General features: G+C 44.2%; 1 protein-coding gene across 9 annotated transcripts in view; it reads right to left on the reverse strand.

The window, feature by feature from the left end:
- PTPRT (protein tyrosine phosphatase receptor type T) overlaps positions 1-25,143 on the reverse strand; it is a 450,791-nt gene that overhangs the window by 82,218 nt on the left and 343,430 nt on the right. For 8 of the 9 annotated variants that reach the window (XM_033075163.2, XM_033075164.2, XM_033075167.2 and 5 more), the window contains exons 12-13: positions 16,601-16,874; positions 7,872-7,908 (exon numbers count right to left, since the gene is read on the reverse strand). In XM_033075163.2, the coding sequence (XP_032931054.1) occupies positions 7,872-7,908; positions 16,601-16,874 (311 nt within the window). Of the gene's footprint in view, positions 1-3,306; positions 3,364-7,871; positions 7,909-16,600; positions 16,875-25,143 lie in introns of all 9 variants that reach the window. The other variant, XM_033075169.2, reaches the window with a different exon arrangement.

Here is a 25,143-nt window from a genome sequence, read left to right on the forward strand (position 1 = left end):
GTTTTAACTCTTCACTTTTGCAGAACTGTATTTAAAAACTAGATCAACATTATAAAAATGGAAAATGAGTACAATTACCAATATATCAAGTTCAAATTTACACGTGACTTTTAGAAATAAAGTCTTAGACACAGGGAAATCAACCTTTTGACTGATAACAGGCAAAAACTTCTCAGTGCCTGACAATCTTATGGATATATAACAGATTCACCACAATTATTGACTTTCCCCCCCCAGTCAGCCCCCTCTAAGTAGAGCCCCCTGCTCTCATCATGATTGCAATGAAAAATCCACACCCACAGCAGCTGCAGAAGCTGCAAACCCAGTGAGCAAAGCCCAGGGGTGGGCACAGAGTGAACACTGAAATAAAGTCCCCTTTTGAGCCCAACTGGATGAAGGTGCCTCAAGCAGCAGGGTGACCTACAAAAACCTGCCCTGTGAGCCTTCACCCCCAGCTGAGTGAGCAGCATGGAAAAGCAGGAATCTCTTTCCCAGTGAAAAAACAGTCAGCTGGGCAGTGTCAGGAGTCTGTGTACACACACCCTACGTGTGCTGCATAAACACAGGACACTTCCTGTGCTCTGCCAAGTTGAAGCAGCACTTCCAGGCAAGACTGGAATGAAGATTTTCCTCTACAATAATACTACAAACAGTCTCACACCTACCTTGTGATTGTATCACATATCCTAATGCAGCCATATAGTTTTTAATGTCCAGCTCCTGGAAGAAGCTCATTAATATCAACCCTGCTCCTCAATACTGGCTTATGAAAAAATCCATTTAAGGGAACAGGCATCATGTATTTGTAACAGTCTGGGTCTGTCATGCCTTTGGAAGTGGTGTTAAAGGACACTGACAATGATCATCTATTTATGAAAATAATTTCAAATGATCTGTATTACCTGCCCAGTGGCTGACCCACCCAGAAAGGATCTGCAGGTATCAGGAAATGGAGACAAAATCCTGATCACCCAGGTGAGTTGGTGTGAGGGTGTGAAGGTCAGGAGCATGAAAACCCCCTGCCCCCCTCCCCTGTGCCACCTCTCTGCCCCTGTGCACAAGAGGCTCCAAGGGACATCCAATGAGCTCTTCCTGCAAACTTTCAAACAGAAGAGATGAGAAACAAGCCCCTACATTTCATGTGAGGAACAGTCCAATGCTGCCTGCATTCAAACTAAGTAAAACAAAACCAAAGAACCAAAGGAAAACATTTTTAATTTGACCTTCACTTGTGGCTTTTGTGTCCAGCTACCGACTTTTCTTTCATTTCCACTCCTTCATCTGCATCCTTTATCTGCAAACAAAGGTGAATGTACACTGGCTCAGGGCAGCCACCACACATGGCCAAGAGCATCCTTTCCCACCAGCAGGGTCCTGAAAAGGGACAAGAATCTCCACACTGCTCCAGGTGAATCCTTGCCTGCTTTGACTCCTGGAGGGTTTGGCTCACACAGCTAGAATATATTTTATTTTCATTTCTCCAAAGATCTTTCTTTCCTGAAGCTGCTTGTGTCCTGGCAGTGGATGCTTTGCATTACAAAGGTGATGTTTCACAATCTCCTGTAGCTAAACTATCCCAAATTTTATCTCAAACCCTGTGCTTCTTCTCCCCTTCCCTCCAGATGCTTATTTTAACTGGGGAGCCCAAGATCAGGGTCTGGCAATGCAGCAGAGCTCTGGAGGAGATGATGACCTCTGGACACTGGGCTGGAGATACCAAATTCAGTTCACTCCTGGCCTCATCCCATTCTGCCCCAGGTTCTGCACTCATTCAAAGCTGTGCCCTGGGATAAGGAAGTCCCTAAAGGGATTGTGATACACAAAATTTGTGCTAAAATATAACTTTCAGAAGGCAGAAATTTGTTCAGGGGGAAAAAAACCAACCAAACATTTTCACGCATTCAACTTAAAAAGTGTTTTAAACTCCTCTGAAATAAATAGCTCAAAACAGAATAAACCTGTCAAAGGAATAATATTCCAGTGTATTAGGAGCAAAATGCAGCAACAAACAGATTTGAAGTGGGATTAGATCTGTTTAAAAAATACATTATCTGTCTACAAAAGCAGAATACATTTCAGGAAACAAAAGAAGCCTCTTCAATGGATTTGAGGGAGCAGGAGTTATTAAATCAACAGTTTTCATGTGCAGCAAAATTGTGTGGGAACAGCAGGAACTTTTTCCTTCCTCATTTTTCACTGATTTTTTTGCAGTCTCCCCCTCCAGCCCAAGATGTCCCTGGTCACATTTGAGACCCAGGTTCTTTACTGAGATCCCAATATTCTCCCAGGAAGTTTCCTTCTTCCCATGCTGATGCACTACCACAAACCAGGACCTTTTTTTCCAATGCACTTTAACTTCCCAGTAAGCCAGCACCTTTTTGCCCCTGTATCATCACAGCTGATGTGCAATAATGTTGAAATAATTGTTGGGTGAAAAAGTCACAACTAGGTGGGAACAACCATGCAGCACTGGGAGAGGAGCATTCCTAGAGAAATGTATCCATCTAAAAACTGAAAAAGCAACCCTCCTTTCCCATTAATCTCATGTAACACTGCCACATCCCACCCCTCATTCTGTGCCCTTCAGGCTGAAGTAGAAGAACCTATTTCCACAAGCTGATGGGATCTCCCTTCTATATTTAAGTTTTCTGGAGTTAATGATGATCCTGGTCCCAGTGTTACATATGATGGGGCAATTTTATGGCACACAGACCTCCAAGTTCCTTCTGATGGAAACTGCAAAACCCCTGAGAGGTTCTGAAGCTCCCCACTGTGACTCTACTCCCCACTGTGAGTGCCTTGGTGCTGCTGAGGCTCAATTCTGCAGCATCTCTGGCTCCAGCAGAAGTTTCTATAGAAACTACAGTTTCTATAATTCCACTGTTCTTCTACAGAGGGCTTACAGAATCAAGTTTTCCTTTTCTTGCCACCATTTCTCCGACAGCAGGACACAGCTGTCTATGAACAAGCACAATAATCAGCCCCCAAAAATGGCACAGCTCCTGCAATTGGAAATGCAAACCCTGCTCAGGGGTCACTCAGCCTGTGCAGAGGGGATCCATGGGGCTCTTCCATCTCACTCCAGTGCTGCAGTGGAGATTTCACAGTGCTGAGCCCTCAGCTGACCCTCAGCACAGGCAGATCTTCACTGAAGGAGTGCCATGAAAGCACTGCCCCCCTTTATACTGTAGCTGCAGCAATTGTAAAAGTAATTTCTCATGCAAAACAAGTATTAAACAAGAAGTCATGAAGCTGCTCAGACCTCTGCAGTTTGAGCAGTTTTCCTTTTCCTGAGCTGATAATCACCTGTGCTCAAGAGGCTGGGCGGGTTTCGCGTGGTCACCTCTTGTCTACCTATCACTGCTAAGAACAAGAAAAATGGTTCCCAGGCAGCATGCACAAGACAAAAAAAACAAAAGGAAAAAAATAAAAATGTACCTCATAATGGTTATTATAGTTCCATTCTTTCATTTGCAAGAACTCACATTTTAAGGAAAGAAGAAATGAGTATTGGGAGATAAGGAACCATTAATGAGCCCTCTGCCTTGGTTTCAATTACACTGTGAAATTAATTTAATGCACTTTAGGAATACAAGAGGTAATCGCTCGCTCTCGGTAAGAGGTTGCAATTTTCTCTAATAAAGTGTCGATATAAATATGTTGCTTTAAGACAGGGAGAACAAGTCAGTTAATTCAGAAAGAATGGGACGTATTAAAACAAATGCTGTCAAGGAAACCAAATGGCAAAACCTATAAATAACCCATCTGAATGAAAATTGTATGGCAGAGAGCTGGTAAATTGGGGTTTAATTATAAACATCTTAAAAGAGTGTTTTATGTTAATGAGATGCATCCAAGTGCCTAATGCTGTGAAAGATAACATTAGTCCAGTAATTAAAAAAAAAAGAGAGTAGCCCATGTGAGGAGGGACGTGGTGAGAGATCTGAGACCAACAAATCTGAAAATCAATACACACGTAGATACAAAAGGTGAATAATGCTGGGCATGCTGGCAAAGTGTGGGATGGCTACACAGAGCGGAGGAAGGCAGGGAGCTCTCTGATGGATCACCAGGGCCACCAAGGGCTGCTGGTGAGTCCCTGCCCTTCCACAGGGGCACTGGATGGAGGGAAATGAGCTCAGGGATGTGCTGGGGACCTGGTGGCTCTGCTTTGGGAGACCTGCTGCTCTGCAATGCTGATGCCACCCCCTCCTCCCAACATTTAGTAACACAATGAAAAAGGATCTGAGAGCTTTTTCTTGCCAATCAAGGTCATCTAACCAGGAGCAGCAGAGAGAACCGTGCAGAGAGAGCACCAGCAGAGAGCTGGGCAGCAAACCATGCAGAGAGAGCACCAGCAGAGAGCTGGGCAGCAAACCATGCAGAGAGAGCACCAGCAGAGAGCTGGGCAGCAAACCATGCAGAGAGAGCACCAGCAGAGAGCTGGGCAGCAAACCATGCAGAGAGAGCACCAGCAGAGAGCTGGGCAGCAGCTCCTGCACAGAGTGGGGCTGAACTGCAAAGGGCTCCTCTGGGCAGCCTGTTTCCAGCCAAACAGGAGGCAAGAAAGATGGGAATTTTATTCTATTTTTATTTTTTTTAGTGGATTACATCACTTTTAAAGCATTCTCTGCTTTCCTTTTCTTGGTGTTGGGGCACTGGGACACAGAAGGCAAACTCCCTGTGAGGCAGCTGAAGGAGAGGCGGTGGAACAGCCCCGTGCGTCTCTCAGGTAATTAAAGAGACTCAGCTTCTGAGCAGGTGCCTTGCAGCAACACCCAGGATGTGTTACAATCCCCCAGTAACACATGCCTAACACATTTCACTGCCTAATTACTCCCACACTCACGTTTAGTGCCCTTGTTAATCCAGTGCTTCAAGAGAATTCTTGCCTTGCTTAAACACGCCTCGATCCTAATCTTCTGTCACTGCTGTAAATCAGAACTCATTTCACTGGTGCTAATGGAGCTGCTGCAGTGACAAATGTCTAGGAATGGGAAAATTTGGCCTGTATTCCAAAATGAACATTTAGTCTGGCACCAGTAGTATGTATTTATTTTTTTGCATCAAATCATTTTTTTTTCCTCTGGTACCAACTCAAAGCAGAGCTTTTAATGCTGAGATTAATCCTGACTCCAAAAATTATTTTTTTTCCTGATTCCTACCAAAGACACCACAGTGGCATCCTCACTGGCAGCTCTGTTGATTTTGTTCAAGGCAGACTTTAGGTTTGCTCATTCTATCCTCAGAAAAACACCAATGCAAATAAAGGGGAATACAGAACAATGCCATTAAGGATAATCAATATAATGAGCAGACAGAAGACAGCACAGACACAGGAGGTCATCTAGAACATTCCAGCTGTCAGCCTTTGATGAAGCTATGGTGTAATTGCAGTTTTGAGAGTGTTTCTGTGCATTGTCCCACTGCAGAGAGAGGACAGGTACAACACCCCTCTCCAGGGCTGGTCCCTTTATCCATAAGGAGTTAATGGAGGGTGAGAAAAGCTGAAAGTGTGGAAGCTCACACTCTGTTCAGCTGTGGCTCAGCTGCTGGCCCTGCCCAGCTCCTGGGATGTTTCCACCACCCCAGCTCGGGGTGCTGCCCTTCCTGAGAGCTGCAGCCAGCCCTGCTCCTCTGCAGAGATAAACCTGCCTGACATCAGCCAGAGCTGGGGGCTCCAGGCTCCCTGCTGAGGGCCAGCACTGGGAATTGCAGCATTGCAATTCAGAGCCAGAGCAAGAGGAAAAGAATTCCCACAGAGATCTCTGCGCTCCACGCTGAGGAATAAGATATCTACCTACAAATCAAAAGTGATATGAATCAAAAGTGATATGAATTGAGACAGCGAGAATAAACACTAGAACTGCCATCATTTCTTGTCCTTTTTCATTCAACTCAATAAAGAAAAACACCTAAATAATAAGATCACCAAAAAGCAGTGGCTCTAGACATCCTCAGGCTCTACTCATTTCTTTTCTATCTCTTATTAAATTAAACCTAGCAAGAGATTATTTTTTAAAAAGAGATGACATTCAGAACCAACAGAAGGAGGGGGCTCAGTGACTCTTCCTGGTGACCTAACAGGGTTAATGAAAATTATCTCAGTTTGCAGAAGTCAACTGAAGGTCAAACACTTAATGGGACACTTCACTGAGGTCCCCAAAGCAGAGAGTGCAAACAAAAGGTTGTGCCAGAATGGGGTTTTTCAAGCTGTGTAAGTTATTTTCTTTTAAATAGTCACACAGCAAATATCTGTCCTGCTAGCATGACAACATTCTTCCACCAGCTCCAGAAAAATGAACAGCTGAAATGGAAGGAACTACAGGTTTCCAAAAATTAATTAATCCAGTATCCTCGATCTCATTAAGAGACTATGCTATTGGAAAAGCTTGTGGAGATTCATTTCACCCAGTCCTGCTCTTGCTCTTTCCACCACCAGAAAGCCAAAATCAGGAATTTGAAATGGTCACATTACTACCAGCTGAGAGACCTGAGAGGAAGGAGACACGTAGACTGAGACACATAGAATGTTTATAACCCAGAGAATGAATTAAATAAAGATTTTACAAGGAACTTTTTAACAGGAAAGGAACAAGAGGGTATGGGGAGCACCAGAGCCACAGATGAGAAGGAGAAATGGGAGAAATGGGCTCCTCCTCCTCAGCTTTCAGTGGTGGCACAACTGCTTACAGCCCCACACGAGCAGGGAAACTGCTGCAAGGTGGGAACTCCACACAGCACCTGCCCCCAGTGCCTGGCTGGCTCTGAGAGCCTGGGGATGTCTCCACAGGGACATGGAAAATGCTCTGCAATGGCCACTGGGGTTTCTCTGAGCCCTCCCAACTGCTCTGCAAGTACAGATGCAGAAGGGATCAGGAGAAAGGACCTGAAGTCATTAACTTCTGCCATAAGCCAAAAGAGATGGAAAAGAATGGAAAAAATGGGATGGTGCTTCAAAGGATTTCTGGGTTCCTGCCAATTTTGGTGAACTCTCAAAGCCTCCATGCAGCCATGGAGCCAGGTATTTCACATGCAAAGCAGCAAGAGCACAAGCTGGCAAAGCTAACTTTGGGAATGGAGTCATCTGTAGCACAGCCCATGGCAATACCCCAGCATTTCCCCACAGCTCCTCTGCAGACTACACCACTTGTTGGGGAAATCTTTTTACAGCTATTCTGTGCTACAAATAAATTCGTGTCTGACATCTTTCCTGGAAAAGCAGCCCCTGGGGTGATTTTGAAATCTTTAGAAGAGTTGTTAAAAGCAGCTGTAAACTCCAAGAAGGAGCTCAGACGTTGTCACTGCTGGTCCCTCAAGAGCTACACCTGTGAACCAACCTGGGGCTGTTTGTCTTGGGTTTGCCCTGTGTGACCTGCCAGTCTGCTCTGAGCTCACTACTATGAAAATCAGGAATGCTCTCTCCTAGTTTGTTCAATTATACCATGAAAATGGCTTGCTGTAAGAATTGTGCCCTGCTGTGTACAAGGTTAGGCTTACGTGAGATCTTCTCTTATCTGCTTTGTACAGTTGTGGAGAGAACAAATTGAATAGGAAGTTAATGTCACTTTTTCACTGATGTTCTGCCAACAGCAAGAACAGTCCTGAGGACAGAAAAGCTGTCAACAGAACGAGGGGAAGGAGGCACCACAGAGAATTATACCCTGTGTTAAAAAAAAATAAGAGGCCACAAATGTAGTGGAGTGGTCCTGGAAATTGTTGTTCTGGCTTGTCAATCTTCCTTTAAAAAAAAAAATAAAAGAGAAAATAAACAGGCTGGTTCTTGGGTAGGAACTGTAATCAAGTTGTGCCACCACTGCAGTTTTTACATTTCTGGTATTGTGTTTTGCAGGAAAGAGAGACCCACATACCTTTTGTTGCCAGTCGGACACAGTTGATTTTTGTTTCCTGAAAAATAAAAAAAACACAAGAAAAATATATAGGAAAACATCACGGTGTGTAATTTTCCCATCTACAATAAACATACATTCCTTTAAAAACCTACTAAAATATATGTATCTTTTCTTGCACTTCATCTTTGAAAATACCACCAACAGTTTTTGTTGCACAAAATACTCCACACACCCTTGGACTTGCCTGCAGTTGGTTCTCTTAAGTGTTGAGAAGTTGGGAGTGACAGCACGTTTGTGCACGCTCCCTGTGTGAGTGATGGGCCCCACGTAAGTGCCTGATTAGCTAATAGAATTTCCCAGTTAAATGACCTGCTCTGTAATAGACTGACAAGCCTTGGGTCAAAAGTACACACCACAGTACATCTCATTTTCATGCACCATTACTGCAAATTTTGCAAATTGGGTATTTATTTAAACACATGGCAAACAGACACCGAAGACGTCATTTGAATATTTCAGCTCTGTGATGGATGTGGAGCAGACCAACATTCTGTGCTGCTGCCTGTGCCAAACGAGCTGCTCTAACAACCCTCACCACTGCAGCTCCTCATTGCAGAGCTGGGACCAACCCAATGCTTTGTGTCCAATCCACTCTGGAGCCTGCAGAGCTGCAGAAACAGGATTTGAGCCGAATGTTGTATTTGGCTTCACAAACAGCTCAAATTCGGCAGCTTTCTCAGGCCACCTCTGCTGCAAACACAACCTCTGTGGAGTCCCCAGCTCCTCACTGCACAGCCCTTCCTGGCAGGGGTTGCTGCTGTCCAGTCTGTGGTTGCCATCCAAACAGGAGTTAAAGAGCTGCCTCTGTCAGGCTCCAGTCTGCAGCAGGGTTTGCAGAGCCCTTTATGCCTCTACACGTCTCAGGTGTAATGAATCCAGCATAAATTACTGTGCTAACAATGCACATTAATATGGATGCTGTCTGTGCTCTGGAAACAACAGCCCAGCAAAGCACTGCTGAGCACCTCCCTCCTTCCTCAAACAACTGGACAAACCTTGTGGAAACCTGAATTTGCTCTTGGAGAAAATGGCTCCATCTGTGCCAAATGCTCCTTGGCTGGAGCAGACACACACAGCCCCACTGTGCCTTTCTTCTCACACTTTTGTTGCAAATAGGAAGGGATTGAGTGCAGGATCCATGCTGGGAATCACAGGAGCAATTCCCTCTGATCCCTTTCTGTGACACAATCTGGATATAAGCCACCCTGTGTGCAGTCTAAAAGCAAGATACTCAGGACAAAGCCTCCCTTGACCTTGCCTTCAAACTCTCTTAAGGAATTCCTGGATCCTTGAGGACAAACTGTGTGTGTTTCCCAGCCATACATGCTCAGAGTGGGGCTGCAGCCCTGTTTATCCCAGCAAACCAGAGACACCTCTTGGGTTACACCCCTTTGTCTCTCAAAAACCAGCTCCCCTGCACAAGCTGCCCCAACACTGGCACTGCAAAGTCACCACAGCTGCACACAGAACTTCCCTCTGCCTCATGGGGAATGAGTTTGAATTGCCAGTTATTCTGGAAATCCAAAGTCTTTCTTGCTGTCTGTGATGTACAAAACATGAAAAATACAGCTTTGTTTTCAGAGAAGTCTCTGCACATAGTGCTGGGAACCAGAAGACAGATCCTGATGTTGTTTCTGATACACAGCAAGCTCACCTGGAAAATCAGCAATGAAGAATAAAATAAAAAATAAGAGACAGAATTTTTGCAGTCTACAAGTCGGTGGACACTTGCTCTCATTTTGTTAAGGAAAATATTCTTGTGTATTTGTTTCTTTCTGCTGGCTTCAGAATGCAACAGAAAGCTGGAGAAATTAGTCAGTGCTGGAAAAAGAAGAGCCTAGAGTGATCTCATTTGAACATGCATGTATTCCTGCAGGAGACCCTCCCACAGGGTGGTCTGGGAAGACAGAATTTGTTCTGTTTGCATCTGCATCTGCTGATGGCTGCATTGAGCACAAGCACAGCTCTTAGGCACTGCCAAAAGCCAAAACCAAGGGCTAGAGGAACAAGATGTGGACTTCAGAACTTCATTTCAAATTGCATCTTCTGGGAAGGAAAGCATAAACGAGCCTGCACAGACACCAGGCTCCCAGCTCCAGGGGTGATAAAGTTTAAAGACTTGAATTTAGTCCATATTCTGGATTAGGGTTGATTGTTTTGCTTTCCACTGATCACCTCACTGCTCATCTCTTTGGTGTCTCATAAAAATAAAATCCCTTTCAATTTACTCTATTTTTCTTTGGTTGATGCTCAGGATTGAATGAACCTTTTCAAGAAGAAACAAAATAAATACATTCCCACCCCCCAAAAACAAACAAAAAAAGCCCAACCAAAACCCAACCCAATCATCCCCCCAAAAAACCAGTAAACCCACTTTCCCACAATCATGTTTGTTTTCTGAACAATATTGCTTTTGCTTCAAGGTGCTTTCCTGTACACAGTAAGGATCACAGAATGTTAATGGGCTGGAATGCATCTTAAAGTGCCATAGGCAGGGACAGTGCTTTTTTATTTTATTTTATATTTTTTTTCTCCTAAGCTACATTTCCCATCTTTCAGTTTGTACACACTACTTCTTGTCCTATCAATGCAAGGTGATTCTCTCTAGCCACCAGCAAAGCAGGAATAAACAATGTAGGTAATTATCAAGGATCCATCCACTGCTTAAAGCAGTGGCAAGAAAAATAATTAAATAAAGAGATAACAATAGAAGTTTTAGAATAAAATCCCAAATAACTCCCCAAAATTCAGTCTCTTTGTTATTTCTGAATGTTCTTTCAAATGCTGTGATACTTAATTCCCATTTTATGGTATCACAGAAGTTTTACAAGGCCTTATATATCTACAACAATCTTAATGATAACCAGAGAGCCAACATATTCTGCATATCTGTTTCATGTTATGGCTGACCTCACAGGAATAATTTTAATTAAGATGCCAGTACTGCTTCAACTCTGCATCACTGCCAGGTTAAGGCAGATATTTTACAGCCAAACAGTAATGGAGCAAGGTAGGCACTTCTCACTGAGATCCTGGAATAGGAAGCCCTTTGTGACTACATCCTGCAGCTCCTCATCCTGCCCTCACTTTGCAGCATGCTCCACACCCTGAAAGCTCCCTGCAGAATAACCCATTCACATGTCTAACCCAATATTTTGATGGAAATTGTTTTCTGGGACTTAGTATGAATAAAAAAAAAGGTTATGGTGTACCCCCACTCAAGGCTGAAGCTTGGCTCTGTGTTTAAGGCATGGACACATGTGAGCACTGTGTTAGGGTCTGGCAGCCTGTTCCTGGAGGGGACCTGCACCTGCCATCAGCTCTGGAGAGAGTCCTGTGCCCTCTGTGCCCACACAGCTCCTGCCCACAGCCTGGGGCTGCACACCATCAACGAGCCTGCTTTTGCATCCCCCTGAATTTCCAAGGCTTTTAAAAACATTCTTTTAATACAGCTTTACTCTTTCATTTCAGAAGCAAAGGAGCTGGGGCTATCCACTAATTACTGAGGTTCCTAAATGCACATTTCACTCAAGTGAAATGGATGATAACAAGACGAGTTCTGCTTCTGTCTCTTCAGTGTTTGGATGGGAATAATTTCCTGCAGAAAAGGGCCAGGAGGGCAGCAGGACATATGTTTATGTGACAGCTGCATCTTCACAACCTAAAAAGCCACATGATCTTTTTTTTCCCCTTTCTTTGGAACTGACAGCTTGCTGTTTACAGACTACGAAAACAATGAAAGCAGCAAAGCTTTTTCATCCATCTGTTTTCACACCCACCATTTTCCCTTCCCTTTACTATGATTATGACTCTGCAGCAGTCAAACAGAGCTTGCCTTTCCTGAAGGATCACCTGCCAGCACCAGCAGGACCTGCTGTCCCCAGATGTGCCATTGGGGCAGCCCTACAACAGGCAGAGGTTTTAGGCACTCAAACTGGAACAGGCAATTTTCTCTGCTGCTGGTGCACAGACAGAGGAGGAATCACCACTGTCCCTTGGCTCAGTTCCAGCTTTGGTTCCTCCCATCCCAGAGCTGAGCATGGAACTTGCTGGCACCCTGCTTCACACAGGGTAGAAAACATGGGTTTGTCCAGTCTTAAAGATTTTTTTTTTTGGTCCTCAACAAATTTTGCCCAACTTCAGGAGAGCTCTAAATGGTGTGTTTATTTTCTATCCCATTGCAGCCAGTGGTTTGCAGTCTTAAAATATGTCTGTGCAGGGTCAATAGACTCCCCTATAATTTTTATTGCCAGCTTCAGGAAATTGCTATTTCCTTCCAGAGACTGAGCCAAACCTAATATTGCTATTCCAATTATCAGCTTTTTTTTTAGTATCTGTGTCATTTGGAGAAGGGAGGTTTAACAAAGTGGATAGGGCTTTCATTATTTACAATAGGAAGTTATTTCAATGATGTGCAGTTGATGATTGGATACCCACTCCTCTCAACCTCTCAAAAATGAGGTAGGCTGGAGGAGGATTTTATTTATTATGCAGAAAACCCTCAGGTCCACATCCTCTGGTCAACCAAATGTGGAAACAGGGATGTACCAAGAGTCAAGTGTTCCCACAGCTACTTTATTTCTGCACCAGCACCTCCAAGATGAGATTAAGAAGGAGGGAATGTAAGTGGATAAACTGTACACCCAAAATCCTCCTGAACACAGAGCTCCCCAAAGCTGGTTAGCAGCTCACAGAAGTGGTGCAGGCAGCCCTGGTGCCATTTTCCTTTCAGAGCATGGCTCGTGCTGAACTCAAACACCTCCCTGGTTTTTTCATGGCCATCTCCACAGGGATGAATGGCATCTCTGCTGGCAGCTCTAGCCATACCTCCCAAATGTCCCAGAATAATGCTGTGTGCTGTGAGCAGACCTGTCAGCATCAAGAAATCCAGCCTCAAGTCCCCTGATAATAATGAGCTGCCCGATTGTGCATGTAGTACAAGTCATTAGAGAGGAAAAAAATCGATAGGAATTGCAGGAGAGTCTATCATTCCCTCAAAAAAAAATAATATTCTCATTGATTCCTGCAGTGCTACTTTTCACAATTCTGGGTTGAAGACATCAGTCACCTGTTGGACCACCAGGCTGGCAGAGCAGCTGGCAGCATCCCCCCATGACTCCCAGCTGTGTTACACAGGCTCCTGCTCATCTCCCATTTAAAGGAAAAATGGCCAGGAGTTATTGATTGCAACTGTGCTGTTACAGATTTCATTTTAACTCAATCAGGTAAAATGCAGCTCCAGAAAGGATTTTTTTAAAGGAGCTCTGGTTTCTGAGCTGCTCAAAAATTCAGGCAGGTTTCACACAGCAGACAAGAATTCTCCCCATTGGAGCATGGTGCTGGATCAGCAACCAGAGACCTGCAGTGAGCCAGATAAAGACCTGGGACAATCAAACCTGCAGCATCTCAGGCTCATTATTGAGCCAGTGGGAGGATAAGGGAGGATAAGGAGTAACAAAGGGTTGTCAACCTGGCCTCACCTTTCAGAGGGAAAAGCACTGGCAGGGCTGGAGTTTTCAGGGGCTGAGCTCAGGGAGGGTTTTCAGACAAGCCAATCTTCATGCTCTGTCAGGCAGCCATCTGTAGCAGGTGGCACCAGCAGCAAACAGCAGATCCCTACCTGGATGGCTGTGACAGTGTCTGGAGATCCTGCCAGGGCAGAGCCAAGCCAAATGTCCCCTCTGCTTCTGTGCCACCTCTTGTGCTGACTCCTTCTATCAACTAAACAATAACTAATGGTGCTTCTCACTCCCACAAAGGCTGGAGTTTCTGTCTCCCCTTCCTCTCTCTCCCCTTTCTCACTTGAAACTCTGCCACATTTCAGCTCAGCATCTGGCTGTCAGCAGTGCCTAGGAGGGAAGTTCACACAGTTTGGAAGTGTTTTGTGGAACAAAGCTGAAAACCACCCAGTCTCACCGTGTTGTGCTCAGCCTCCTGTCTGGAGGCAGCACCTCAGTGACCAAACTGCACCCCAGAGCCTGGGAGATGGAGCCAGCCTGCAACAGCTCCTTCACTCAGACAAGTGCAGCAGGCACAAGGGAAGGCAGAAGAGCTGGTGAGCTGCTTCTGCAGCAATTTGCCACACTTGTTTTGCATCCAGCTGTTAATTATGTTCCTTTCAGTGTAACAATCACAGCTAATGGCTGCAGAGCAGACGGGAACACCAAATGAGCACAACCCTCCACGTACAGAGGAGCTCAAACAATGCAGAATTCCTACAACACTACTAACCTCCTCCTAATCAAGCTTTTTGACCAAATCCAGGCTGTTTCTTCAAATTAAGCTCTACCCAGAGCCCTCTGTTTCCAAAGGAAGATGTTCTGGTTCGCTGCATGAAGGCTTCTCATTGCAGCTTCCAGGTGTGGAAAGAAATCTCATCATTCCACAAGTGTCAGTGATTAATGAAACTATAGAATATCTTAATTAAAAATGAGTGGCATTGTTCTGTTAATTCTTTTCATGTGTAAAGGAACATAAGGCTCTACTTTACCTGGGCTAAATTGTTATTGTTGCAGGTTTTTAATATCAAAAATCATGGAATGCTTTGGGTTGGAAATTACCTTTAAAGATCATCCAGTTCCAGTGCCCTGCCATGGGCAGGACACCTTGCACTATCCCAGATTGTTCCAAATCCCATCCAACCTGGCCTTGGACACTTCCAGGGATGGAAATGCCATGTTGCAGCCATAATTATTTGTAGGATTTTCCAAGACCAGTCAAAGCTGCTCAGGTTACAGAAAAGTGAAAACCCAGTACTCTTAAATACAAATGGTACCTGCAAATAATTCTGGGAATGGAACAAAAACTTACTATTTACAGCTGCAAAAGAGTGAATGCAAATTGACCCTAATGCTTGAAATACAGAATTTAGTGATTTTACTAAAAAAAAAAGAAGATATTAGAACAGAAGCCACTCCTCTGGAGACCCATATTCCACTCTTGGGTATTTCCTCTACACTTTTACCCACTTTAAGGATATATAAAGCACATCCTGTAGAAATATAAATCATTACCACAGGAGGAAATTGCTTTCTCCAATAGGAATTTACAGTGTCTGGCTGGACACTTCTCACCCTGTCATGAACTGTGCATTGTTGCATTAACACTATTTGATTATCTCATGCTTAGAAAGCCCTTTACAGTCTTGTTCCTGTTAGGACAGCCCAAGCAAGTCACCCTTTTTTGGCATCCTTTTAACACCTGGAATGCAGGGTGAGATGCAGGAAAAGCAGGAACCCCAGTGATGAATCTAGAACACCAAGGGAAATCTACACTTCCACAAAACCCATTTATGGAATATTATATTGTACTTAAGCAAATAAAGTTTCTTCTTCCCTGGGGATCCATTCACTAGCAATTAACTATCACACATGGGGGAACTAACTAGAAACAGAGAGACATATACATATATTCACAATTTCTTTTATAAAGGCAAATCCAAAACTGAATTCATTGAGCAGTGCTGGAAGGAAACTGTATTGTCTAGAAAGGAAACCAAAGTGAAAACCAGCACAGTGTTGAAGAGGTTTTGTACTTGTCACCCACACAGCTGCAGCTCTGCAGGAAAATGGTGATAAATGAAGGGTGTAAAGCACTAAGATGTGTTGTGAACACTCATTGGCACTGCCAGCCTGTGAAACCATCCCAGTGCTCTGCAATGTGCAGCTGCAGTTCAGGTATAAACGCCACTAAGGGCTGCACAGTTCACCTTTGACTGATTTTTGTAATTTTGCTCTCTCAGGGGGGATATCATAGAGAATTTATCTGTGTTAAAATTAAATTCCTGAAAGCACTGGCAAGCATGCTAATAACAGCAGACTGTGCTACCCAAATTTGTGATGCCTTGTTAATGCTCTAAGCCTGTTCAGGAGGCTGGAGTGGCAAATTCTCTTGTGTTATCTATTAATGGAAACTATCTGGGGAAGGAAAGGGCAGGAAGGTGATTCACTGAGGCTGGATCTGGCCTGAAACAGGAGAGCTAAAAGCTCACAAATTATCCTCAACTGGAAGAGAAGAGGGAAGAGAGGCCTCCTGTTTTCCTGTGGTGGGATGGGGTGTGCTGTGGCATTGTGTGTGTCACTCGAGTCTGAGAATGGGGCAGGCTCCATTTCCTGAACAGTCTGCCTTTTAAACCCAGTGCCACAGAGTAAAGATATATAAAAATATAGCCCTGCAGAGGGGTAGGACAGACATGCACACAGTCCCCACTGCAGTACCTGACTTCCTCAAGCTGAAACTGCCATCCACAAGTGCTGCCTTATGTGGCCAAGTGCAAGCTCCAAGGTAATCCAAATTCATAACATCTCCTCTAAAATCACAAGCACTGTGAACTATCAAGATACTGCAATTATGGCTTTTAAAAGCACAATAGCCCCTACTCTGACATTCATGCTTATGAAAAGATAAAAAAAAGTATCAAAGTTCTAAGCAGCTCATTTAGTAAATCCCATGGCAACATGTGCCTTTACAGAATCAGGGTCCTCAGCAGATTTCTCACTAGTTCTGAGCATCAGAGAGAGATTTGAGTGAAGGACAAGTAATGGCATGCTTGATTTTCATCACATTTCTGTAAGAGGGTAATAAGAAGAAATAAAACCAGCATCCAATTGAGAGGGAAGGAGAATGATGAGGAGGACAGAGAGAGGCAGTCACACCTACAGATGCAGCTCAATTTTCCCTGCACTTACTCCATTGGCCTTGCTAAGAGCCTGGAAGTATATGCTGTAGCTTTTCAGGGGGGAGAGAGGAGCATTCCAGTAGCCATTGTAGGTCTTGTTGTCGCCCACAGTGAAGGGCTGTGTGACAGGAAGGTTGATGGGCTTCAGCTCAGCTGCAAAGTAGTGTGGGGAGTCCAGGGTGGAGGCATTCTTGTAGCTCACTGGCACTGAGAAGCACTCGATGATGTCTGCAGCTCTCCGGGCTTTCTGCAGCTTCTCCTCCTTGACAACAAGCTGGTAGACACTGGGAGGGAGAGAGAAAGGTGAGATTAGAGACCCCAGAATGTCAGGAATGGTTCCAGCAATAAAAGGACGAGAGTAGAGCAGAGTCAGAAGCACACAGCTGAGGCATCCCAGCAAGCACAGCTCCTGGCACACCAGTGGCAGGGCAGTGGCCACTGAAAGTCACTGTGGGGCCAAGATGCTGGCCATGTGCTCTGTTGGTTTAATTGAGCAAATCAGAATAAACTTTGGTGAAAGCAGAGTAGATTTCAATCATGTCACTCTTTAGGAAAAGGAGTAACTAATAATATATCCAGTCTAGAATGAATTTTTAATGTGCTGAATGTTGGCAAGCAGATGGTTTCTCCTTCAGCCACCAAAGTGAAACATGAATTGTTTGCTTGGGCCAAACAGTGGCTGCAGTGGAGGAGAGCACGAGCAGGTGGCAATGGTGTCAGGTGCCTTTGGAAACAGTTTCAGGGTGCAAAAACTGTTCAGGCCAAAAAGAATCTTGAACATCACTTTTTTGGCCCTCCCTCATATCTTGATGTCCACATAAGGACCTGGGCAGGCCCTGGCACAGGGTGCCCAGAGCAGCTGAGGCTGCCCCTGGATCCCTGGCAGTGCCCAAGGCCAGGCTGGACAGGGCTTGGAGCACCTGGGACAGTGGGAGGTGTCCCTGCCATGGCAGGGGGTTGAAACTGGATGGACTTTAAGTTTGCTTCTAACCCAAATCATTCTGGTACTCCATGACCTGGTTTTGGGATATCCTGCAATGTAGAATTCTCTAATTTCAACGGCAAGTCTCCTCTCCCATCCCTTGTGGACAGTTTATGTACTGAGCAGGTGGCTTTACAGCTCTCTCAATCCACTTTTGTTTCAAGAAACAACTCCTCATATTTTCTCTGACTCTATGAAATGGTAATCCTTTTGGATTCCTGCTAAGCTTTTGGCCATTATGATATATAATAGCAATCTTGTTATTTCTAGCTTACTATTCCAGGCTCAGAGCCTGCAAGGCATTCAAATGCACTCTGCTTGTTTTCTTTCCTCCTCAGGCAGCTAACAAAGCCCTGGAGTTGGATGCTGCTGTAGGCCAGGCAGGTTTTACTGTCTGTTTAACACCACTCACACACTTGACAAAGAGAGATAGGGCTGCAGTCATTTCACTTGGTGTCAGGCTATTCAGATGTGCTGCCCTCACCTGTCTGTGTCAGCCTGGACCTTTGTTCTCCCAGACAGGGAGATCGATTAAGAGATTGGGAGCAGCCCGAAGTGTATCATTGTCCTGGCTTTCACAGGCTCATTGCTGCAGAAAGATTGCTCTGGGAAATTTCTGGCATAACAATAGCTCATCAATGCTCCTGTGAGAAGCTGAGTTCTGGCTCCTCCAGCACGCAGGAGTGAGAGCAGCCCCAGCTCCTGCATTCCCAGCTCCTGCTTTTGAATTCCCAGCTCCTGCTTCTGAATTCCCAGCTCCTGCTTCTGAATTCCCAGCTCCTGCTTTTGAATTCCCAGCTCTTCCTTTTGAATTCCCAGCTCTTCCTTTTGAATTCCCAGCTCCTGCTTCTGAATTCCCAGCTCCTGCTTCTGAATTCCCTGCTCCTGCTTTTGAATTCCCAGCTCTTCCTTTTGAATTCCCAGCTCTTTCTTTTGAATTCCCAGCTCCTGGGGCCCATGGGGATCTGGCTCATGCACTGCTGACAGCAGGGCAGGCAGGGAAGCACTTGGAAACCATTTGGCTCCCACTGCTAGACACAATCCCAGCTAATCTGTACAAGCACGAGCAATTTATGAATTACTCAGTACTAAAGCTGTCCTTACACTGGCATTTGCTAATGTAGCAGGAGCACCAGCTGCATGGACTGCAGCCTTTAATGATGTCCCATCAGCATTTTGGAAAGCTGTCCTCCTCCTCCAGTTCATCAGAGCCTTTAATAAAATATTTTAGACCGTCTCTGATATTTATTTTACCATTTTGAAAAGACAAAAACAGGTTTCCAAGCAACACTAAGTATGATCATTGAGGATGCAGTGGGAGCTGCAAGCCTGTTCAGTACAAACCCTGTCCTCAGCTCAGTAATAGCAACTCCTACTGGGTTGGTTTGGCCACTGTTTACTGAGACTGTAATTCTTATTCTGACTCTTCTTTCTGGCAATAATAATCTGCACTGCTGGGAAAGTTTGTAATTTTGTTTGTCATCCATGTGCAAAATTGTAGCTGACACTTTTACAGACATTTGCCAGATGCCTTCTAACCTAAAAACATTCGGTTTCTATTTCACCCAATCCTAAATACTTGCATTTTCTGGTCATAGAAAACATTTCCTTTAGGTATATACACAAATATATATGTATAGACATATATTAATCTGCATTCAGCCTGCACAGGGGCCAAGAACTCCCTTGTCCCCTCTCCCCAGACCTAAGGGTGACACCAATTCTCTGGGTTATCCCACTGGCAAGCCATGAACTCATGCACTGCCTGTCTTTGGAGAAGGGGAAGCTCCCAGGGACATGAGCTTCCAGGTAACAGAACTCTTTCCAAATCATTAGAGCACTACAGACACTTTTTATCATGAGCATACAGAACCCAGTCACAGATACTCTTTTGCCTCTACTCTTTCACATTTTCCCACTTAGCTGTTAACATGCTTCTTCTCTTCACAGGGATAACTCTCTCTTGTAGTGGCCTGAAATTGTACTTTGAATGTTTATTCTTTTGAAATGAATCGAGTTCTTCTGGAAGCACAAGGGTGTGTTCACAGACATTTAGCTGGGGTGTAACAATTGTCCCCTTTGTGTTCAGGTTAAAATCCTGTTTTCATCTCCTGCTCAAACCCTGCCTCCTTTTCCATGGATCAGGTACCTGAGCTAGCTAACATTGCTCCCTCTGGCTAAAAGCCTCCTCTGGTGACACTCAGGGGGACTGACTGCTTTCATGGCTTATTTCTCCCTGGTGTCCCTGCTCACACTGACTGACACAGCACCCCCAGCTCTGCTTGGACTGCCTGGCTTGGGTGCAGCAACCCCAGCTTTGCTTGGACTGCCTGGCTTGGGTGCAGCACCCCTAGCTCTGCTTGGACTGCCTGGCTTGGGTGCAGCATCCCCAGCTTTGCTTGGACTGCCTGGCTTGGGTGCAGCATCCTCAGCCTCACTCTTCTCTGGTCAGGAGGCCACTCTCAAAGGAAGTGCTCAAGCAGCCAGGAGAGTCTGAGTTCAAAGCTTCCTTTGGGCTGCAGGTTATGACTCTGAGCTCTGGATCCCTTATCAAATGGTCACTCTGGGTCTCACTTTCTGTTTCAATCCCAGCATTTTGATCTGTCTGGACTCTCCAGAAGGGCAGGATTCCCAGTTCGCCCCAGCAAGGACACAGACTGATATAGACTCTTTTTCTTTCTTTTTTTTTCTTTCTATAATTGTTTTTTGTGTGTGTCTGCTTGTTAATTTTGTTTGTTTACTTGGTTTGTTTTGGGTTTTTTATGTTTTTGTTTGTTTTGTTTGTTTGGTTTGGCTAGGGTTGTTTGTTTTTGGGGGTTTTTTTTGAGTTATGCTCCTCTCCTCCTGTTTTGTTTATACCTAGGAGCAGAATTTCCCTGCCTGCCTTTAGGGCATTTTCAGAGATCAGTATCTCTGCATTAACCAGTAAAGTGCTGCAAAGCACAGCAAGTGCTTCCACACCTGCATTGGGGTGCTCTGGTAACTTGGAGCAAAACCCCACCAATGCTACACCCAAATGGAACTGCTGTGGGAGTTCTGAGCAGCAAATGTCCTTATCACCCACCCTAAAGTTTAGCAAACCATCTGTATTACTATAACTTTTCTCAAATGAGTAAAACTAATGCAGCTTTGCTCAGAAGAGGGGAACTTGGTGGGATAGAGCACAATCTCCAAGATCATGGCTGGGCACTAACTCAGGATAAACTTGGTTATGTATAAATTATGCATACAGTCTATTTTGTTCTATCTACAAAATGTAAGCAATATTCTTTACTATGGTTTTATTATGTCCACAGAATAGCCGCCACAGAAACACTAGCATCTAAAACTATGTTTTTCAACCTTCACTAAAACTCACACTTTAACATCTAAAACCTTTTACTTACTAAAAGCACTTAAAGCTTAGTCTTAATTACTTACTTGCTTACTTATTCTAAAACTTAAACTTACACCTTTACTTTACTTCAGTACATCTAAAAGTTTTAATTCAATCCCTGCACTCTAATTTCTCCCTGAAACATTCAGAGAGACTCCAACAAGCAGGATCTGCCCTTCTGGCCTGGCAGAGCCCTTCAGCTGCACTCACTTCTCTAGGTCAGGGCTCAGCAGGGTCTGCCCTGGACAATTTGCTATCCCTGACAATTCTGGAACACCATGTGATTTAAAGGAAAGGAGGAGTGGTTTTCCAAAAAGTAGTGCTGGAGGGAAGGATAAACAAAGCAAGCAGGCAATGAAGATAAGGAGGAGATACCCAAACGATTCTAACAGCTCTCATTCCATCGAGCAGGGAGGCAGGAGCAGGGATCTCCTGGGGCTCTGCCCCTCTCAGGCTTCAAAGCTGCTGCTCCCAGCCAGGATCAGCTCCCAGGGCTTTCCTGGCAGGAGTCAGTGCCTGGGCTGGATACAGAGTCAGTGTCACACACAGAAATGATATCAAAAGAGACAACAAAAACAGAGCATTCCAACTACACGAGATAACAACTTCAGTGCCAGGGCAGTGAAAGCTGATACAGCCACACGAACTCCTGCATTGCAGTGTTTAATGTCAGGACACATTTGGAAGCACTGTAATCAAACACACACGGATGTGCTGCAGGGCAGCAGTTAGCAGGGGGTTTGTGCTCCCCATAAAAACACCAGGGACTGCTTTCCAAACATCCACAGGCTCTGCTCTCCAGAGAGCTCTCGAGGGATTCTCAAATCTGGGCCAACAAACAAATGCCTGACCTCCTAGAAGGCTGGGGAGCTGACTGCCCTGTGTGCAGCTGCACACTCTGATTAGAAAAGGAGGCCAAAACTGGGCTCCTTTATAAATTTCAAGGTCTTAGATAGATAAATCCACATCAATTTAATAGAAGCTTTTGAAAGTTTTTGACAGCTCGGCTGTAAATCACTGATAAAAGCACCCACCATAATGGGCCACAGCACAAGTGTTGTCTGCAGAGGAATGAAAGGTGCCCTTATCACCATCTACAAGGTAATTTTTTAAATGATGAGTTCCCTATTCAGGGTGAAAAAAATCAACATTCTCAGACATAGCCCATTTCTGTGATGGAGATCTCTCTGTTTGCCTCAGCCTTCTCCTTTCCCTGATCTTGAAATTTTTTTATTTTTTTTTTTTTGGAGGATGGACTGAGACAACACTAGTTCCCAAATTAAGTATTAAGAGAAGTATCAAATTTTGAATGTAGGATGCACAGGAATGTGGGAGGAAGAGCTGAGCTCTCCATAAAGCATCCAACATCTGGCCCGTGCACTTTGGTATCCTGACACACCAACAAGGTGAAACCTTCACTCTACTCTCGGTAATGAGAGGGTAGGAAAAGGAATATATATCTTTGTAACCTCACAGTGATCCACTCACCTGAATTATTAAATCTTAAAAGAAACAATGTTTCAGCAGCTGAGTACTCCCTCTGGACCAATCTCCTGATTAAACTTTCCTTTGCATCATATAAAGATTTAATATATTTTCATTTAACACATAAATTTATTATCAGCCATATATTATTTCCAATATTATTTTCTCCCAGGGAGCAAAAATAAGTGGCAATTAGTACAGCTTGATCTTGTAGTGCCTTTTTTTTAGCAGACTACTGCGAGCAGGTTTTGTTGTTCATCCTACAGGGAACAGGAACTTCCCACTTCTGGCTCAGATTAACACATGACTTTCAGAATAACTCTTTGATGGGCTACAGGAAATAAGACAGTAGTGGTTTCCTTGTTACTGGCTATTTTAATTCAATGAATGAAGCACAAAAAGGAGTAAATGAAGGAAGGATGGAAAAGATTTGTACCATGTGGGATGTAACAGCTGATACAGAGCTGGACATTGAATTTCCACTCCTGCACATATTCTATGGAAGGAACAGATCCAGCTATTCCAAAAAAGCCACTCAAGCCCATGAAAATAAACCCCAAATGCTATCTGACCAGTCTACAAGGGTCAGTGGTGCACAGAGGCAAAGAAAAGGCATTGGCAGCACATGAACAGGGACAAAGGTACAAAGGAGAGGGACCCACAACCACTTCAGATTCTTTTCCCCTGTGGGCCACACAAGATTCCAGCTGCAGATACTGAGCACCAGCTTTTTATCATTTGGTTATTCCATTTAACTTGTGATCCTGTTAAACTTGGCTGAGCCAAAGTAAGTGTATCTGTATATATCCATGAAGGTTCATCACATTTATTCTGACAGTATGGAGCCATCTCCCAGGATACTGGGATGAGAGAGGGTTTGATGTGCTGCCTGATACCCACATTTAGAATTCAGATTATCCATTGGATGTGCAGATGCTTGTTTTATGGCCAAGCTGCCTTCAGTGATGCACACTGAGACAGAAGAGCAGCATCAACATCTTTATTTCCCCCTCTTAAAGATATTGATATCAAAGCCTGAATTCTGCCAGAGATAGTAAGAAATAAAAGAATGGGAATTTTGAAGAAAGATACTCCAAATATCAGTACTCTTTATAGTTCACCCTAAAAAACTGTGACATTAAATAGATCCTTTTCAAATGTGCCTCCAGCCCCATCATGAATCTGCATATGGGAGATTTTGTAAAAAATTCGACCCAACCCAAGTCTAAAAAAGCTTTATGTAACAAACATTGCCCTAAGGTTTACAAGAGCTCAGGGGATAGCTGCCATGGAGGCTGGTACTGACCCTGCTCTGAGCACCACTGCAGCACTGCTTCCCTTGGGCTCCAGGGCTGGGTTTGCTCACCAGGCTCCTCCTCCAGTCAAACACTCAGGCACCCAGGAGTCAACTTCCCAGAGAGCTTCCACATTCATCAAGTTTTCTGGAGGAAAATAGGTGCCAATATATCCCTGAGAACCGAGTTCCTGCCTTCACATATTCTGAAATGCCACCCTCAGTACCTCCAATAGCGTTTTTAATCAGAAGCTCTGAAACTAATCTACAACCCATAATGAACTGCGTTTCACAGCCACCTAGGAAGCACTGACAGGACCAGAGCTCTGCTCTGCAATTTTCTGTCTAAGAACTGATTGAAAGCACATTAAAATCAATTAAAGATTGCTAGTGTTTCCATTACAGAATACAATGTGCTGAAGCGAAGGTTTGCTTTCAAAAAACAGTTTCATGCACAAAATAGGCAAAAAGAAAAGGAGATTGTTCTACAGTGTCTGTCATCTTCTGGAATGTGCTTGGATGTTTCAAAGACTCAAAAAGTAGCCCATTATGAATATTGGGCTGCACTGTCATCAATCAGCTTGCTTGCATCTGCAAAGCATTCACAAAAAAAAAGCTGATAATAGTGATGCTACTTGAGGAAATAGTCTCTCATATTGCAAAGTTATTCACACCAGAGCCTTCATTTTGGAGTTATTTTTGCGTGTTCTTTTAACAGTCATTTAAATTAAACAACTCTTCTACTACATTCACTGAAGTTGAAGAATACAAAAAAAAAGTTAAAATTCAGCCAAATTTGTAAAAAATGGCATAGGAAGAAGAGATGGTAATTACTGCCATTGCAATGAAAAAAACCTGCTGAGATAGAGCCATAATAATGAAATCCATTTAATAATCAAGAAGGCTGGGAAGAGTCTCTTCACATTTTCTTCCACTCTCATATTCAGCTCAGTGCTCCAGATTTACTAGTAGGGCATGTCAGACCCTGGAATTCATGAAACAAAAGGTAGCGATTTCACACTTGGATAAAACCATTTGGAGCCAGCCTTTTCACACAGGCATTCTTTTATCGCTAGAATCTCAAGCTTTGTTAAATTTCTCTAGTGATCGAAATGGGCTCCAGAAGAAGTGAGGATGTTTAATGACTGCATGGCTCCTGTAGAGCAGAGAGAGATGGGCCTGTGCTGTCCCCAGGAGCTGTGATGAGCTGCCTGTGGGACAGGCAGTGGCATCTATTTTAGGAGCTGTGCACTGAGGAAACAGCAAACCCAAACAAAATGTTTGTATTTGGAAAAAAGCATCCTGCCAGTGTCACTCTAACAAATGCTGTCTTTGGCCAGGATGCTTTGTCTGAAATCCCTTTGCAGTCTCACACACAGCTCCAGCTGACTGAAAAAATGGAAGCTCTGTTGGAAG

This window comes from Catharus ustulatus, chromosome 17 (assembly GCF_009819885.2).
Source record: "Catharus ustulatus isolate bCatUst1 chromosome 17, bCatUst1.pri.v2, whole genome shotgun sequence".
In the NCBI taxonomy this organism is placed as follows: domain Eukaryota; kingdom Metazoa; phylum Chordata; class Aves; order Passeriformes; family Turdidae; genus Catharus; species Catharus ustulatus.